Genomic DNA, 17,566 nt, shown 5'->3' with positions numbered 1-17,566 from the left:
GGACATGAAGTTTTTTGCTTTCTGATACTTTCTGGATATGTTCACACCTCAGATTCAGATTCATGCTAATGCTCCAAGGTAACACCAGAAGGCAGCTCAACTACTTTGGCCTCTGCCATCCATGTGGGAGATCAATTTGAGTTCCTGACTCCTTGTTTTAGCTCAGTCCAGATCTGGCTGCTGCAGTAATTTGGGGAATGAACCAGCAGATGGAAGACCTCTCTGTCTCTCCCTCTCTCTCTCCTTCCCTCTTTTATCTCTATCTCTGTGTCTCTCTGTCACACACTCACATACACCCATCTCTCTGTACCCTTTCAGAAAAACTAAAAGAAAAGGATCAAACTGAGAAGTAGTTGCAAACTTCAGAGAAAAGATGACACACTGAATCTTTAACAACAATCCATTAGTTAAGGTAATAAAGATGGGTCCGGCTCAGTGACCTAGCAGCTAAAGTCCTTGTCTTGCATGCACTGGATCCCATACAGGTGCCGATTCTAATCCCGGCGGGCACTGGTTCTAATCCCAACTCCCAGTCCCAACTCTCACTGGCAGGTGATGAAACCTGGCCCTGCTCAGTCTGCTCCCATCCTTGGCTCACGCAAACTGGTAGGTATGACAGCTTAGCCCAGCATGACCTGTGCTCCATCTTGGTTTCTGCACTTGCCAGTGAGCCAAAGTTTGCTCGGCCCTGCCTGGTTTGCCCGCTTCCAAAATAAACCCACACATCAGCCAACAGTTGGAACTACCTTGCCCAGCTTGCCCAACCCCCAGGCGTGGACCATGTGATCACCAGTGGGAACTATGGTCCACTAGGGAAGTTTCCCACATGCCCCCATTTGGCCCACTCCCAGACCCAGATTACATGCATCGCACTAGGTGTTAGGCCCTTGCCCAGCACAGCCTGCCCCTCCATCTTGGCCTTGTTTGAGCTGGTGAATGTTGCATTCTGGCCCGCCCCTCATCCTGTTTTTAGGATGCACATGCAGGTCCTACAGCCTGGATCTGCCAGACTATTCTTGGTCCCTGAACTTATGCATGATGACAGATTCCATGGTCACACCTAACTTAGCCCATCCCTCACCTAATTCTTGAGCTAACCAGCAGGACTTGTATTTCCACGGGGTTGGGCCACATATCCACCACAGAATCTACCCCCAGAACTGGTTCCCTCGTGTGTGGTTAGTGTCATGGCCCTGCCTAATGTGACCTGTTCTGACATTCAGTCAGATCTAGCCCTGCTAGACAGGTCCCCAGCCCTAGCTTTTACATGGACTGGCATGTGGTGGTCAGCAATATTCCATGATAACAAGCCCTACTCAGCACTCCCACGTAGGCTGATATACCAGTCTGACCCATAAAGATCTTTTGGTCTCTCCCCTCCAAACCACCAGGTCTCAGTCCCCTCACTTACCTGCAAGTACAGTGACGCTGTTGTTGGGAGTCCCTCAGGATTCATTCCTCACCTACACGCATAGTGACCTTATCCATGAATGTCCCTAGATAGTAATTCCACACCCCAAAGACTCCAGAGCACATCGCTGCTCAGCCAGCAGGTAGAATCCAAAGCCAGTTGGTGTACTGGCTGCCCAAAGCCCAGGACTTGCTCACTGCTTGGCAGTGGTGGCTGGAACTAGGGTCCCAAGCATTGAGCCCGACCTGGCTCAGGTATCCCCAGCAGCTGCCATACTGCTGCAAGCTCCCACCACCTCCATTATTCTTACAACACAAAATCTGTTACATAAAATCCATCTGTATAAGCCAATCTATAAGAGAAAACTGCTTACAGAGGGAAGTTAAAGTTGAATTTACCTGTCCGTTTTTTCCTAATTCCAGCTCTATTATGGCGACAGGAGTGTGTATTTGACTTGAGTGCCTTGACTGAGACTTGCCATCAACTCTCCAGCTCAGGCCATGAAGCCCATGATCCCAACGGCTCTGGTTAATGAGGCTCTCTCTGATTTTTGTCTTGTGGCTCTTCCAGAACTTTGAAATGACACCAGCTTGTTCAGAAGTGATCCCACCTTGCTTTTTAGTTTGAGCAGTCAAGTAAGCCTCCAGCTGGTTAAAATCCATGTCTGCAGATGCAATTGACTACAAACATAACAGAAAAAGCAATTTCATTATGATTAAATTAGAAAATTATATATTTATGCCTACAGATCACATTTTGAGTGAATCTTAACCACTTTCAAAAAGGATCATCAAGCAACAGTAATAAATACAAACACTCCCCATGCAAATACCAAAAAACAGAGAAGTTACTGCCAAAACCACAAATGTCAGGAGCAAGCACTTTGTCTATGTCCCGTGTCAGAGTGTCTGGGTTTGGTTACCAGTTCTGGCTCCCCAGCTCCAGGTGCTTGCTAATGCAGACCATACGAAGCATCAGTGATATTTCGAGTACTAGGGTTCCTGCCACCCATGTGGGAAGTCAGGGTCTTGGCTCCAGCTAGACTATTAAGGGTTAGTTAGGAAGTGAATCAACAGATGGGAATACTCTGTGTTCCTATCTTTCATACAAAATCCATGTCACTTGAAGTCTTAATCAACAACTAGAACCTAAGCTTTATGTATTCACTTTAATGGTGGGGAAATGAAATGAGATTTTTTAATAAGACTAAAATTAATTGACCCAATTGATCCTGTAAGGAAATCTTACAACATTTCATGGTGTCTCTGATTAGTTTTCATGACTACATAGACAAGTACACTTTTTTTTTTATTATGAGAATGGTATTTTTTTTATGTTCTTTTTATTTTATTTTATTTTTAATTATTTATTATTTAACTTCAGTAATTACATTGTATTATGTGACACAATTACATAGATACTTGGGTTCTCCCCATCCCTCCCCAAACCCTCCCACCATGGTGGATTCCTCCACCTAGTTGCATAACCACAGCTCAAGTTCAGTTGAGATTCCCCCATTGCAAGCGTATACCAAACATAGAGTCCAGCATCTTATTGTCCAGTCAAGTTCAACGGCTTCTTAGGTATACCCTCTCTGGTCTGAAGACAGAGCCAGCAGAGTATCATCCCAGTCAATTGAAAGCTCCAACATACCATCAGCAAAAATTTACATCATTATGGAATTAATTGACATAGTAATGAGTAACCAATATGTTAAAAGTAAATGCGAGTTCCCAGTCACCTTCTGTGACCACCTCACCTATAATGCTAAGGGAAATGAGCCAATCCCAAAAGGTTAAATACCACATGTTCGCCTTAATTTAAGATGATATGATGTTATGTATAACATGTTATGTTTTGAATGTTATATGTTGTGTATAAACTAAAATTGAAGTATAGACAAGTACACTTTTTAAAAAATACCTTCTCAGAGTCAGCATTGTGCCACGGTTTGTATGCCATTTGGGTAGCAGTTCAAGATACACCTGCCCCGCTTCAGATTCAGCTCCCTACTAACGAGCCTGGAAAAGAAGTGGAACATGTCCCAAATGTTTGGGTTGCTTCCCCATGTAGAAGAGAGATCTAGACAAAGTTTTGGGTTCTTGACTTCAGCCTGGCCCAGTTCCACTGCTGCCAGCCATTTGGGGAGTGAACCAGCACATGGAAGCGCTCCCTCTGACATTCAAAGAAAGAAAGAAATAGTTAAACACAAATCAATAAATAGTTGTCTTCTCACTAGTTTTACTTTAAGATTTATTGATTGATTTGAAAGAAACAAGAGAAAGAGAATTAATCTTACATTCACTGGTTTGCTCCCTAAAGTACTCACAACAACCAGGGCTGGGCCAGCCAAAGCCAGGCACATGGAACTCCATCCAATCTTCCACATGAGTGACAGGGGCCCAATCATTCATGTCATCTTCTCATGTTTTCCCAGTCACATTAGTAGGGTCTGGAATGAAGCAGAGCAGCTGGGACTCAAACCAGCACCCATATAGCACACTGGCATCGTATGTGGCAGCTCAGCCTGCTACACCATAATGCTGGTCCTGAAAAGCAGACTCATCACTAACCAGCAGGGGAAAAAACCCACATAACTGGTACATCGTGTCACAGTGAAGAGAGAGATGCCACTTCCCAAGTAGCAGCTGCAAAGCTTTAATCATCGGCCTTTGGTGACTCATGCGACATCAAACAATGATATGAGAAGAACTGCCACAAACTTCTTCATGAGGGCATTTCTGTTTGATTGAGGAATACACATCCAGAAACCTACAGGGTCAACTGGTTTAGTGTAACAGTGAATAGCTATCAAAACCACTCTGCTGGCTCTACCTTCAGACCAGAGATGGTCTCCCCAAGAAACTGATGAGCTTTTCTGGACAATAAGATGCTGGACTTTTGCCTGGTAGATGCATGCAATGAAAGAATCTCAACTGAATTTGATCTGTGGTGATGCAACAAGGTGGAGGAATACATCATGGGGGGGGGGGATCGCAGGGCCTATAAAACCATGTCACATAATACAATGTAATACAAAAAAAAACCAGAAAAATGTAATACAACAACAAGGTGGAGGAATCCACCATGGGGGGAGGGTGCAGTGAGGGGTTGGGGCATCCCCAGAGCCTATGAAACAGTGTCACATAATGCAATGTAATTAATAAAATAAAATAAAAACACAGTGAATAGCAAAACAGAGACTGGGAAAGCAACTGGAGTCAGATCACAGAGTATACCAATATAAGTAATAAGGCGGCACTAGAGGTTAGGCAACCGGGAAATCATTATATAAGAGGGGTGGTTTACAAAGTTATATCTGACAACATTAAGTAGCTATGCCGAGGGAGCAACTATCAGATGGTTATGACATGGAGTTTGGGAGAGGACAGTGACAATTAATGATTTATTCTCAAGGCAGGCCTCCCCATGTCTCTTCTTTGATATGCCCCTATTCTCTCCTGGTCAAGGAGGTTGGCATGAACTCAAAACCAGACAAATCACAAGACCCTCCTTTTTCTGGGCACACTGACTGATCCAAATCAATTTCCCAATTTAGAGCAGAAGAAGCAATTCTGCCTTTTAGATTCAAGATAGCAGAAGGATATGAGCTGAGAGTATAGACACCCATCTTCCTAATTGTGTACCAGAGACAAAAGGGGGTTTTAATTGGGTGATTTGTTGGTTTTCAACCAGCCCAGCCAAATGGAGAGTGAACCAGTCAAAGAAAGCTCGTTCTCCCCACAAACCTATCTGTAATTCTGTCATGACTTTGCAATACTATACATGATGCTATGCAGAAAAAAATGGTTTATAATAACTTGAACCTAGAAATTTACTTTATAAAATATATACAAAAGTATTTTTGTAAAGTTTTAATAAACGCCATATATCCTCCAGGAATACAAGTAATATAATCTGTACTTTGGCTTGATCAGAACTTCACAAACAGGATACTGATCATTTTAGAAAATCTTATTGATCATTTTGGAAAATCAAGACAATACATATGCATATAAGTGCATTTGCTGCTGCACCTTCTGTGGTTCCTTGTGTAGGTGCAAGCATCTGATTAATCCATATACTTTTTAAGGCAGTAAATTTGAATTTTTATACTTTAAATATATTTTAAATTATTATTTTCATTTCTTTTTTATACATTTAAGTTACACCAGTTTATTTATAAATTACAAAGGTGTATTTTATATATTAACTATAATTAAAGTAATTAAGTAAAAATTTCATTCAAGGATGAGAAAAGGGCATTAAGAGACACTAGGCTAGAAAGGCTTGAAAACACTAAGGATCAAGTTCAACTGCAACATGAAAACCCTGGATTATGTTTAATGCACTTCACCATTTCCTGCCTCCCATGCCTGAAGCTCAAACCCTACTAACCCATTTGTGATTCCATACTAATTCCATATTAATAATTCTAACATGTCTATGCTTCCTGTATGCCTAAAATGTCTTTTTATCACCACCTTTAGCAGGCCACTTCTACTTCACGAGTCAAGATTCAGTACAAGTATGAATAAGGCTCCTCAAGGCTAACAAAGCTGACATTTTTTTAGCTGTTTAGGTAAGTGGAAATTCACTGGAAATTTGATTCACTGTTTACTAGCTTTCTGCAGTATCATAAAGACAGGAGCAAAACACTAGCACCTTGCAACTAGCTTTGACAGTGTCACTGGGAGAGGACAGTGTACAACACCATTGCAAACACCAGCTCTTGCAGATGTCCAGTCCTTAAACATGCTCAGTTAACACTCTAAAGTATTAACAAGTACAAAGAGAAACTTAAGCAAGCATTTAAAGTAATTCTCTAGATTCTCCAGCAGTTGACAACTGACTTTTATTCTTCAGTGTAACTTTGCTGCATCGTACTGACTGTATGACTCTGTACTTCATTTTTTACACTCATGACTTCAGTATTAAGTATTTGCACACTAGGTGTCATCATCACCTTCCTCTTATGTACATGCAATGTAACAACATACAGTTTTGACGTTTAACAACATGCCATTTGTTCTATAATAAAGGATATTTATTTGCATTTAAAAAGATTAGGTCCAAGCATGGCTTCCCCAATTTTCCTCTCTCCTACTAAGCTAAGTACCCCCTCTCTCAAAGCTAAATATCTTAAATATGTGTATCACTTATTACTGCACCTACTTCAAAGGAATGAAATGATCTGCTTAGAAATTGTTTTCACATAACAGACTCTCATCTTTGAGATCTGATTCCTTTTTTATTATTATTATCGGAAAGGTGGATATACAGAGAGGAGAAGAAACAGAGAGGAAGATATTGCATCTGATGGTTCACCCCCCAAAGCGGCTGCAACGGTGGGAGCTGAGCCAATCCGAAGCCAGGAGCTTCTCTGGGTCTCCCACGTGGGTGCAGGGTCCCAAGGCCTTGGGCCATCCCCAACTGCTTTCCCAGGCCACAAGCAGGGAGCTGGATAGGCAGCGGGGCCACCGGGATTAGAACCAGTGCCCATATGGGATCCTGAAGCATGCAAGGTAATGACTTAGCCACTAGGCCATCACTCTAGCCCCATCAACAACTTTTCAAATCCAAAATACTGCAGAGCAATATTATGTCCAGAAGTATATACAACTACCAACTTCTTGCTTACAAAATACTCCCACATATATTCACAAAATGTAAACTCCTTTAAGATAAGAGTAGAAAATAATCCATGATGACAATGTCTACCCTTACAAATTAGCAAGGAGATCAGAACCTAAAGAAAATCAAGGGAAAGGAAGAATTTGAATGAAAAAAAAGTAATTTATCATATTAGTATTCTTAACAGAGAGTTGTTGCTGTAAAATAATCAGAGTGACTCCATGTGATGTGGCTGATGGTGAGAAGTCACTGCTCACCTGGTCACTACAGATCAATAATATGCTAAACATGTACTTAAATGAAACATAGCTAAAAATTGTTTAAAGACTAAATATTAAGTATTAAGCATTAAATATTAAAATTAACAGTTATCCATCTGAAACTGTTATTCCATATTAAAGCATGGAAGTATAGGAGGAAACAAGAGAAAAGAGATCATTGTATATGCAACTCCCACCAAAATCCTAGTGTTGTGGTGCAGTGGATTAAGCCATTACTTACAATGCCAGGATCCCACTTTGGAGTGCCATTTAAGTACTGGCTGCTCAACTTCTTATCCAGGTTCCTGCTCCTGTGCTGGAGAATGCAGTGAAAGACTGTCCAAGGGTTTGAGCCCCTGCCATCCACGTGGAAGCCCCAGATGGAGTTTCTGACTCTCTGCTTTGGCACACCCCAACCTGGCTCTTGGTCTTGTGATCATCCAGGGAGTGAACCAGTGGAGGGAAGATCCCCCCTTCTCTCTATGCCTTTCAATTCAAATGAAAACAAACACATATTTTTTTCTTTAAATGTTAACTGCTGCCCTGTGCAAAAACAAAAATCCTACAATTAATAGTGGAAGAAAACTATAAACTGAGTCTACGCCCATACCACTCTGAACGCGCCCAATCTCGTCTGATCTCGGAAGCTAAGCAGGGTCAGGCCTGGTTAGTACTTGGGTGGGAGAAAACTACAAATTGAGGCTGGCATTGTGGCTCAATATGCTGATCCTTCACTTACAGGCACCAGCATCCCATACAGTCCATGTCTCGGCTGCTCCACTTTCTATCAAGCTTCCTGCCTGTGGCCTGGGAAGACAGAGGACAATGATACAGGTCCTTGGCCTCTGCACCCATGTAGAAGACTCTGAGGAAGCTCCTGGCTCCAGAGCAGCTCAGCTCCAACCACTGTGACCATGAAGAGAATGAACCAGCGAAACAAAGATATTTTTCTGTGTCTCTCCTCTCTGTATATATGCCTTTCAAATAAAAATAAATCTTAAAAAAAAACTAGTCTCCAAAACTATGAAAAAACATATTTTCAACCCACATATCTAAGAAGACTGGCATAAAACACATAAAGGACTTTCAAAAACTAAATATTAAAAACAAACAATCTAGGGCAAAAGCTGCGGAACAGTGAGAAGAGCTACCATCTACAACACAAGCATCCCATGTGTGGAACAATTCATGTTCCAGCTACTCTACTTTTAATCCAGTTCACAAATAATACACCTAAGTATATGACTCAAGATGGCTCAAGTGCTTGGGCCCCTACACCACGTGAAAGTCCTGGAAGAAAGTTCTGGCTCCTGGCTTCAGATTGGCCCAATTCTGGCCGCAGTGGCCACTTGTTCCTTTTTCTTTATCCTTTTAAAGGAGGATCTGCAGAGAGAAGAAAGATCTTCTGTCACTGGTCCACTCCCTAAATGGCCACAAAGGCCAGAGCTGAGGTGTTAAGCACCCAGGACCCAAGAGCTTCTTCCAGGTCTCCAATGTGGGTACAGAATCCCATTGGGCTATCCTCCACTGTCTTGCCAGGCTACAAGCAGGGAGCTGGATGGGAAACAGAGCAGCCAACACACGAGTCAGCACCCATATGGAGCTAAAGGACAAGCTAGCTGGGCCAATGCACCAGCCTCCACTGGGGCCTCTCTCTCTGTCTCTCTCTCTCTTTGTGGCCTCTCTCTCTCTTTCTTTGTCTCTCTCTGTAATCCTATCTTCCAAATCAATAAAATAAATCCTTATTTCAGATCCTATCAGAAAATGAACAAAAAGACATGAGTTATTTCACTAAACAAGATACACAGAGTAGATAAGTACATAAAAAATTGTTTAGAAACTCACATTAGAGCCTAGAGAGATATTACTATAAACTTATCAGAATGGCTAAGATCTATACCTATAGTGACAAAACCAAAAGTTGGCAAGGATGTGGAAAAACTGGATCACCCACATAATGCCAATGGAATGAAATGTATATCCACAGCAGAAAACAGTTCAAGGATCTTTTTAAAAGCTAAATATGCAATTACCAACTGCATTCCTAGGGATTAATTATAGAGAAATGAGGATTTATGTCACCACAAAACTTAAACACAAAATGCTTCCAGCAGCTTTACTCACAACTCAAATGTGAACTACAAACTGTGGGTGATGGTAAAGTGCCAGTATTGGTTCATTCATTGCAACAAATGTACCACTTTGGTGCAAGATGTTGATGGCAGAGAAAGCTGCATATGTGGTCACAGGAGTCAGTACTCTGTAATTCCCATTCAGTTTTGTTAGAAAACTAAAACAGCTCTAAAAAAATAAAGTCTATTTGTTAAAAAGGTGAATTTTTTAAAATATCGTTAAAAAAATAATATCATGGGCCCGGCAGCATGGCCTAGCGGCTGAAGTTCTCGCCTTGAAAGCACCAGGATCCCACATGGGCACTGGTTCTAATCCCGGCAGCTCCACTTCCCATCCAGCTCCCTGCTTGTGGCCTGGGAAAGCAGTCGAGGATGGCCCAAAGCTTTGGGACCCTGCACCCACGTGGGAGACCTGGAAGAGGTTCCTGGTTCCCGGCATTGGATCGGCGCACACCGGCCCGTTGCGGCTCACTTGGGGAGTGAATCATCGGACGGAAGATGTTCCTCTCTGTCTCTCCTCTACTCTGTATATCCGGCTTTCCAATAATAATAAATCTTTACTAAAAAAAATGATACCATGACAGTTTTGTGGCATATGTTTCCCAAACCTGGAAACTTTCCTTCCCCCAAATTCTCCCAACTGCCATTAGGAATCCAGGTCCCGTGAGCTAGTGTTGTGGTGTAGCGCACAAAGCTGCTGCTTATCATGCCGGCATCCTATTTGGACACTAGTTCACGCCTCAATTGTTCCACATCTGATTCAGCTCCCTGCTGGTGACCTTAGGAAAACATCAGAAGATGGTCCTAGTGTTTGGGCCCCTGACACTCACATTGGGAGACCTAACTGGATGACGCCCCTGGTTTCTGCCTGTCTCAGCCTTGGCCATTGGAGCCACTTTGGGAGTGAAACAACAGGCTAACCCTGCATCTACAAGCATTGACATCTCATATGGGTGCTGGTTCATGTCCCAGCTGCTCCACTTCCCATCCAGCTCTCTGTTATGGCATGGGAAAACAATCGAGGAAAAATAGTGGAACATGGCCTAAGCCCTTGGGACCCTGCACCCATGTGGGAGACATGGAAGAAACTTCTGGTTCCTGGCTCCAGATGCACTCAGTTCCAGCTGTTGCAGCCATGTGGAGAGTGAATCAGTGGATGGAAGATATGTCTCTTTTTCTCTCTGGAAACATTTCTAATAAAAAATAAACAGATCTTAGAGAGAGAGACAGACAGACAGCATAGCAGATGCTATATGTTAGTTCTCTTTTTTGCAAGTCCATTGTGGATTTACATGGAGTGTTGTACTTAGCTTTCTGCCATACATCCCAGTAGGTAGTATTCCACTAGTCTATGCTGCCTGAGGTTGGGGAGGGGTGGTAGAAACAGTACTGTGGCAGACATGATGCATTTCCAGAAACTTGATTCAAGAGCACTGGCCAGTGAGCAGAGACCATGGAGCTCTTCCCAGCACTGAGTGTCACTGTGGCAGGCCTGAGCTCAATTCCCCCATCTCTCCAAATCAAGAGGCATCTCTCTCCATGCTGGGCTGCTTGAGGTTGAAGGAGAGATGATATGGGCAACTCTTCCATTGTTACTTCCTTCAACCCATCTTTTTTTAAATATATATAAATATAAATACAAATATATATGGTAGAGATAGATAGATAGATAGATAGATAGATAGATAGATAGATAGTAGAGTTAGAAATTTTTATTTGAGATAGAGTTATAGAAAAAGGAGAAACCCAGAGAAAGAGTTTTATTCAAGTCTTCCACATGGGTGACAGGGGTCCACATATTTGAGCCATCTTCTGCTCATCCCAGGCCACTAGCAGAGAATTTGAGAAAAAGGAGAGCAGCTGGGACACGAACCAGCACCCACGCAGATGCCAGCATCAAAGGCAGCAGTTTCACCCCCGACACCACAACACTGGCCTTCTCAAGGAATATCTTTACCTTAGTGTAACTTGCAATTTCAAGTTACCAAGTAGAATTTGGAGAATACTTATGACACTGAGTATGAAACACATTACTGTTGAAATAAAATGCTATACAATCGGCACAATTAAAACCAAATCTGTAATTTTTATTATCTAAAACCTTTACTACATCATCTATATGATTAGAATACCTAAGAAGAATAAAATGTATTTGTCCACTACGTTTAATACTGACATGCTACCTCCTTTGACTTTTAGGGGTAAAGGACCAAAAATTGGGTGTTTCGTCTCTTTGGTGTCTTGAAGCCAATAATGGAACTGAAGGTGACCATTAACAGTGCAAGCTATCTATATTCAGTATCCAAAGGATGGAAAAGTGGTGGGGCTCACAAATCAACTTCTCATTCTACTGGGAACTGAGGAGTCACAGGCACAAGACAAGATTGAGAGGGAGGAATATTCTTGGATTTTCTGGAAAAGGGAATATAACTCTTAGAATCAGGGAGCTTTAAAAAAAAGTCCTTTTACGGTTTCTTCCTTTGGCTGTCATGACAACTGTTAACTGTTATGGTACCCGTGGGAGTGCCTTTTTTTTTTTTGAGATTATAATAAGACCTGATGTCTGTTTGAGGACATGTTGGCCATCATCTTGGATCTCACTGATTTAAATCAGTGGCTCTGGAAAGTTCTGCCTTTCAGCCCTCCTGTTATAAGAGGAAAAAAAACATTAGGATATAGGTAGAAACTTGACGTGCACATATATAATCTTGGGTAACAAAAACTCTGAAGATTTGCCTGCCTTATTAAATCAACAATATTAGACTAGACTTATTTTCTTAAGATTGATCCACATCATGTGGGCCTGAAAAATATTTGGGTTAGTTTACTATATTTTTCAGAGTTTCTGGAATATTAAGTTTATGTAACTGCTTATTTTTCTCTAAAATAATTAGAACAGAGCTCTTTCATTACTTTGGTAATACCAGCCAGAGGTAGAAAAATATCATATCTACATAGTATATATAAAGTTGAACACTGAACATTATAACTGGAACTACGTAGATCTATTTACTTCAATTTGGGGGATTATTTTCTCTCTTTCTCTTCCTCTTTTGGAGATATGTAACAATTTGGAAAATAGTGAAAGAACTGCATAGACTAGAAATATTAAAACAATTAATGCAAAGATACGTCATGAATGCATAAAATCTATTTTGTCATTTACTAACATGAAATATCCACATGGCTAGTGTTTAGCCTAGTGGTTAAGGTGACTGTTAAAATGTCCACATCCTATATTAAAATGTCAAGGTTGGATTCCTGGCTCTGACTCCCGATTTCAGCACCATGCCAATGCAGCCCTTGGGAGGCAGTGGTGAAAGTTCAAATAACTGGGTTCTTGCTACCATGTAGGATCCCACTCTTGGCTCCCACCCCAGGGCTGACCCAGTCCTGCTCACTGAGGACAACTGGGGAATTAAATGATAGACTGGAGTGCTCTTCACTCTCAAATCAAATGTATAGAAACCTATCCTAAAATTTTTAAATTTATCAAAATTCACACACAGACCATATATTGTACCATTCGTGGTTGAAAGAAGGGCAACCATAAAGATCAAGTGTTAACTTCAATAATCCTATCCATACTGTTTTGTTTTGCCTTGTTTTGGCTGCATCCCATATGTTTTCATGTTTCCTATTTCAGTTTTACATATTCCAAATACTCTTTTCTCTTGTCGAATTCATGCTGGCTCATGGACTATACAGTGGCATCACTTTTCCCAAGAGACTTTTGTATGTATTTGATAAAACAGCTGAATGATTGATATTCTGGAACACTAATAATCCGTGGGAAAGGTTATGCTCTTGTCCCTAGAATTTCCTGATGGATCTTCAAAACTGTGGGTTTCCCTATGGCTCATCTGACCTCGGAAGTACAGCAACTCCCTTGAATACAACGCTGCCCCTGAAGAAGATGGAACCCCAGTGGAACTGCCTCTAAGAACTGAAAAACTAAATTTGTTTAATATTCCTCTTGCTCCACTACAGGTCAGGAGTGCAGAGAAATTCTCCACCTTCTTAGAATGTTTGAGGAAGACTTTAAGTGTAACTTATTATTTACAGATAACAAATTTTTAATGGCCTTAAACATTAGAAAAGCCATAGAAATATGTGATGGGATCCAAGAACAACCCAGACACCCTCTTAAAAGGAGGTTGTGTGTACAGAGCAGGAGGGGATCTCAGGGTGGAACAGAAGGATAAGAGGAGGTCTGTATCCTAGTCTCAGAGACTCCCGGAGGCCTCCCAAGTGCTTTCGCCACAGAAGCGATGGATACTTCGTCAGGGATTGTCAGTATGGACACCGAGAACCATATCCCGACTGCCTCAAAGATCACAGGGAATATGAATGCCTTTGGAGGCTGAGAACTCTGAGGTCACTCATTTCCTGTTGGATTTCCCGCATGGGATGGTAACAGCCCAAATCCTCTCATAGGGTCTGGTGACAGTGGAAAATACCATGTATACATTGGTTATGAGCTTTTTTTTGAGAAACTGCCACTGATTACAGAAAAAGTTCAGAGGTACAAGAAAGGCATAGGGAGGAAAATCATGTATTTTTTTAAACTCAGACTAAAAATAAAAAAAGAAATATTCAAAGGAAACCCTAATAATAAACAAATAAATAAAAAATTATACCCAGGGTGAGCAGTGTTTGACTAGCAGTGAAGCATCTGTTAAGACACCCACATCCCATGTTGAAGTGCCTGGTTTTGGTGCAAGAGCCACAATTAAAAAGGGGGGTGGAGGGGATCACTGCAATAGCCTAGTGGCTAGAGTCCTTGCCTTGCACATACCAGGATCCTATATGGGTACCAGTTGTCCTGGCTGCTCCACTTCCCATCCAGCCTCCTGCTTGTGGTCTGGGAAAGCAGTCGAATAAGGCCCAAGGCTTTGGGACCCTGTGCCCTCTTGGGAGACCTGGAAAAAGCTCCTGGTTTCAGATCGGCTCAACTTCAGCTGTTGTGGCCATTTGGGGAGCGAATCAGTGGACAAAGGATCTTCTTCTCTGTCTCTCCTCCTCTATGTATATCTGACTTTCCAGTAAAAGTAAGTAAATCTCAAAATATTTATGCATTTGAAAGGCAAAATTACACAAAGAAAGGGAAATACATAGACTGGTTTTTCATCCATTGGTTCATTTTCCAAATTGAGACAACAACCAAGTCTAGCCAGACCAAACCCAGGAGGTTGGAACTTTATTTCTCCCAAGTTAAGGTGGCAGGGTCCCAAGTATGTTGGTCATCTTCTGTTTCCTTCCCAGGTACATTAGCAGAGAGCTGGATTTGAAGTGGAACAGACAGGACTCAAACTGATGTTTATGCAAGATGCAGGAAACACAGGCAGCAGCTTATTTTTTGTTTAATTTTTATTTTGAATTTTATGATACAATTCCGTAGAACAGGCAGCAGTTTAATGCACTGTATCACAAAACATAATTCCAGCTTCCTGCTAGGGCATCCCCTGAGAGGCAGCTCTGAGGGCTCATTTGGTTGGGTCGCTGTCTCCCATGTGGGAGTCCAGCTTCACCTTGGCCCAGCCAGAGACACTGTGAGTATCTGGAGTGAACCAACACATAAAAATATGCAAACTTGCTTGCTCTCTCTCACTCCTATTCTCACTCTCACAATACTTCTCAAATAAATAAAAACTTTTTAAAAGTAAAACATTACTGTAGGTTCTGACAAAAAAAAAAATCTGCTTTCCAATTCAACATCCACATCCCATCTTGTGGATCGGGTCTGTTACTCCGCTTTCTTCTGTTGCCCACATGACCCACATGGACATTTTGCTGTTCACTGAAAATCTCAGCTAAATGACAACAAGAAGAGGTGAAATTCAAACTGATTCATTGTGATCCCTATAAGCCACCTTACTAAAAAGTATCATTCCTGTGTAAGTAGAAATCATAACAAAATCGTAAGATCATGATTTTGAGTATTACCTCTGCCTAAAAACCAATAAAAATATGAGTTTCCTAAAACACTTTACAAACTGAGGCACACACGGACACTGCAATGTTTTCTTCCCCTCGGCAAAATTCAAGCCTTCATGACAAAGTTTAGCTAATGGGGTGTTTTAAACATGTCTTAATCTGAAGGAATGCTGTGAGTCACTAATAAACCGTAGCTATTCAACAAGCATTATTTTTTTTCAGGCAGAGTAACCATGGGGACCAAAATAAGTCAAGCTAAAATATGATTACATCTTTTCTTGCCCCACCTATCCAAAGGTTTTACAATCCCCTTCATCATCACATAGTTTACATGTTTTACAGTGAGAGTAGTGAACCCTTGACTCAACACACATTTCCACATTTCTAGGCCAAGGTTGTTCTCCCTACATTGAATTTCTTACTCTGCTCATACAAACTTTACCTACTAGGCCCAACTTAAACGTTATCAAATTCTAGTAACTATTACTAATTGCAGTTTATTCAATAGCTATATTTCGCTTTCAATTCTTACCATTTACACACATACTCACCCTTCCCTAATAAGCCACAACTCTGAGATACACAGTGTCTTACCTCTTTTTACGTTCCTCCCAGTACTTACATAGTACAATACTTTGCACATATGTTGATGCATAAAGGAATGCCTTCACGTTTCACCAACTAATTAACAGGCAGATGTGAGTTCTGCATCATTCATCACTCAGTTTATCCATGTCAGAAGAAAAGTAATGACTATGCCTTACATAATGGAATATTAAGAGTGTACAATGTAATAATGAAAATTCTTGTTCTATAAAAAGGGGTGTCTTCTGTTTTCAAGTCTACTAATCAAGTCAGCTTTCAAACCTTAATATTCTGAATGCCTAAACAAACAGCTGAACATGTATGTTAACATGTCCTGGACTAAACATCTTAAAAGTAATTTGCTGACTTCCATATTGTCCAAGTCCAATTACAGAACATTATATTAGGATTAAACTACACTGTTAATCAAAAAGACTAAGAATTTTTGCTGAATAATGTTAGTCACTCTGAAACTAATTCACATGCTAGTCCAGAAACCATGCAAAGTCAATGGTGATTCTTTTTTTTTAATAAAGATTTATTATTATTGGAAAGCCGGATATACAGAGAGGAGGAGAGACAGAGAGGAAGAGCTTCCATCCGACGTTTCACTCCCCAAGTGAGCCGCAACGGGCCGGTGTGCACCGATCCGAAGCCGGGAGCCAGGAACCTCTTCCAGGTCTCCCATGTGGGTACAGGGTCCCAAAGCATTGGGCCGTCCTCTACTGCTTTCCCAGGCCACAAGCAGGGAGCTGGATGGGAAGTGGAGCTGCCGGGACTAGAACCGGTGCCCATCTGGGATATCAGTGCGTTCAAGGCAAGGACTTTAGCTGCTAGGCCATGATGCCGGGCCCGTCAATGGTAATTCTACAAACCTATTATGAAAGGCAGAACCCAGCTGTGGGTAACTGCCTAGGTTGCCTTATATCTAGGCAAGCATTACACTGCTGAGAGAAAAGCAGCTAATAGCTGGCAAGCATTCTGGGGCTGGTTATTGTCAAATTTGAGTTAAATATGCCAATATGGCAGCATAACTGCTTATTGGCCTTTGGGGTTTTTGTTGTTATTGTTGTTGGTTTTTTGTTTTGTTTTGTGGTTGTTGCTGTTGTTTTGATGTGGGGAAGGTGGGGAATGCTAGGCCAGGACACACCACCCCGGCTCCTAGGTTGGAAGGTTGCAGATTTTCAGGGGAAAGAGTCTGGGAACAAGACAGAATGGGAATGGGTGAGGGCATATTTGACAGGGAAGGAATGACTTCTGGAGTCTTACACAGATCAGGCCACTGCACTCACAGGTAGGTGAAGGAGCTGAGACAGAGTGGTTTAGACGGGGGGAATCAGAGGAAATATTTGGGTCAGGCCAAGCACCCATCACCTGGGAGACCTGGGCTGGACTCAGGCCCAGCACAGTAGCCTAGTGGCTAAAATCCTCACCTTGCATGTGCCAGGATCCCATATGGGAACCAGTTCTAATGCCGGTGGCCCTGCTTCCCATGCAGCTCCCTGCTTGTGACCTGGGAAAGAAGTCGAGGACGCCCCAAAGCCTAGGTACCCCTTATTCACATGAGAGACCTGGAAGAAGCTGCTGGCTCCTGGCTTTGGATCGGC

At 41.9% G+C, this 17,566-nt stretch overlaps 1 protein-coding gene across 4 annotated transcripts in view; it reads right to left on the bottom strand.

The window, feature by feature from the left end:
• The window catches only part of COMMD1 (copper metabolism domain containing 1), a 171,600-nt gene that overhangs the window by 137,367 nt on the left and 16,667 nt on the right, over nucleotides 1-17,566 (bottom strand). For all 4 annotated transcript variants that reach the window (XM_058667866.1, XM_058667865.1, XM_058667864.1 and 1 more), the window contains exon 2: nucleotides 1,810-2,091. In XM_058667866.1, the coding sequence (XP_058523849.1) occupies nucleotides 1,810-2,073 (264 nt within the window). In that variant the 5' untranslated portion in view covers nucleotides 2,074-2,091. The remainder of the gene's footprint in view (nucleotides 1-1,809; nucleotides 2,092-17,566) is intronic.

This window comes from Ochotona princeps, chromosome 8 (assembly GCF_030435755.1).
Source record: "Ochotona princeps isolate mOchPri1 chromosome 8, mOchPri1.hap1, whole genome shotgun sequence".
NCBI lineage: Eukaryota > Metazoa > Chordata > Mammalia > Lagomorpha > Ochotonidae > Ochotona > Ochotona princeps.
The sequence above is the reverse complement of the archived record's forward strand: the minus strand, read 5'-3'. Positions and strand labels throughout refer to the sequence as shown.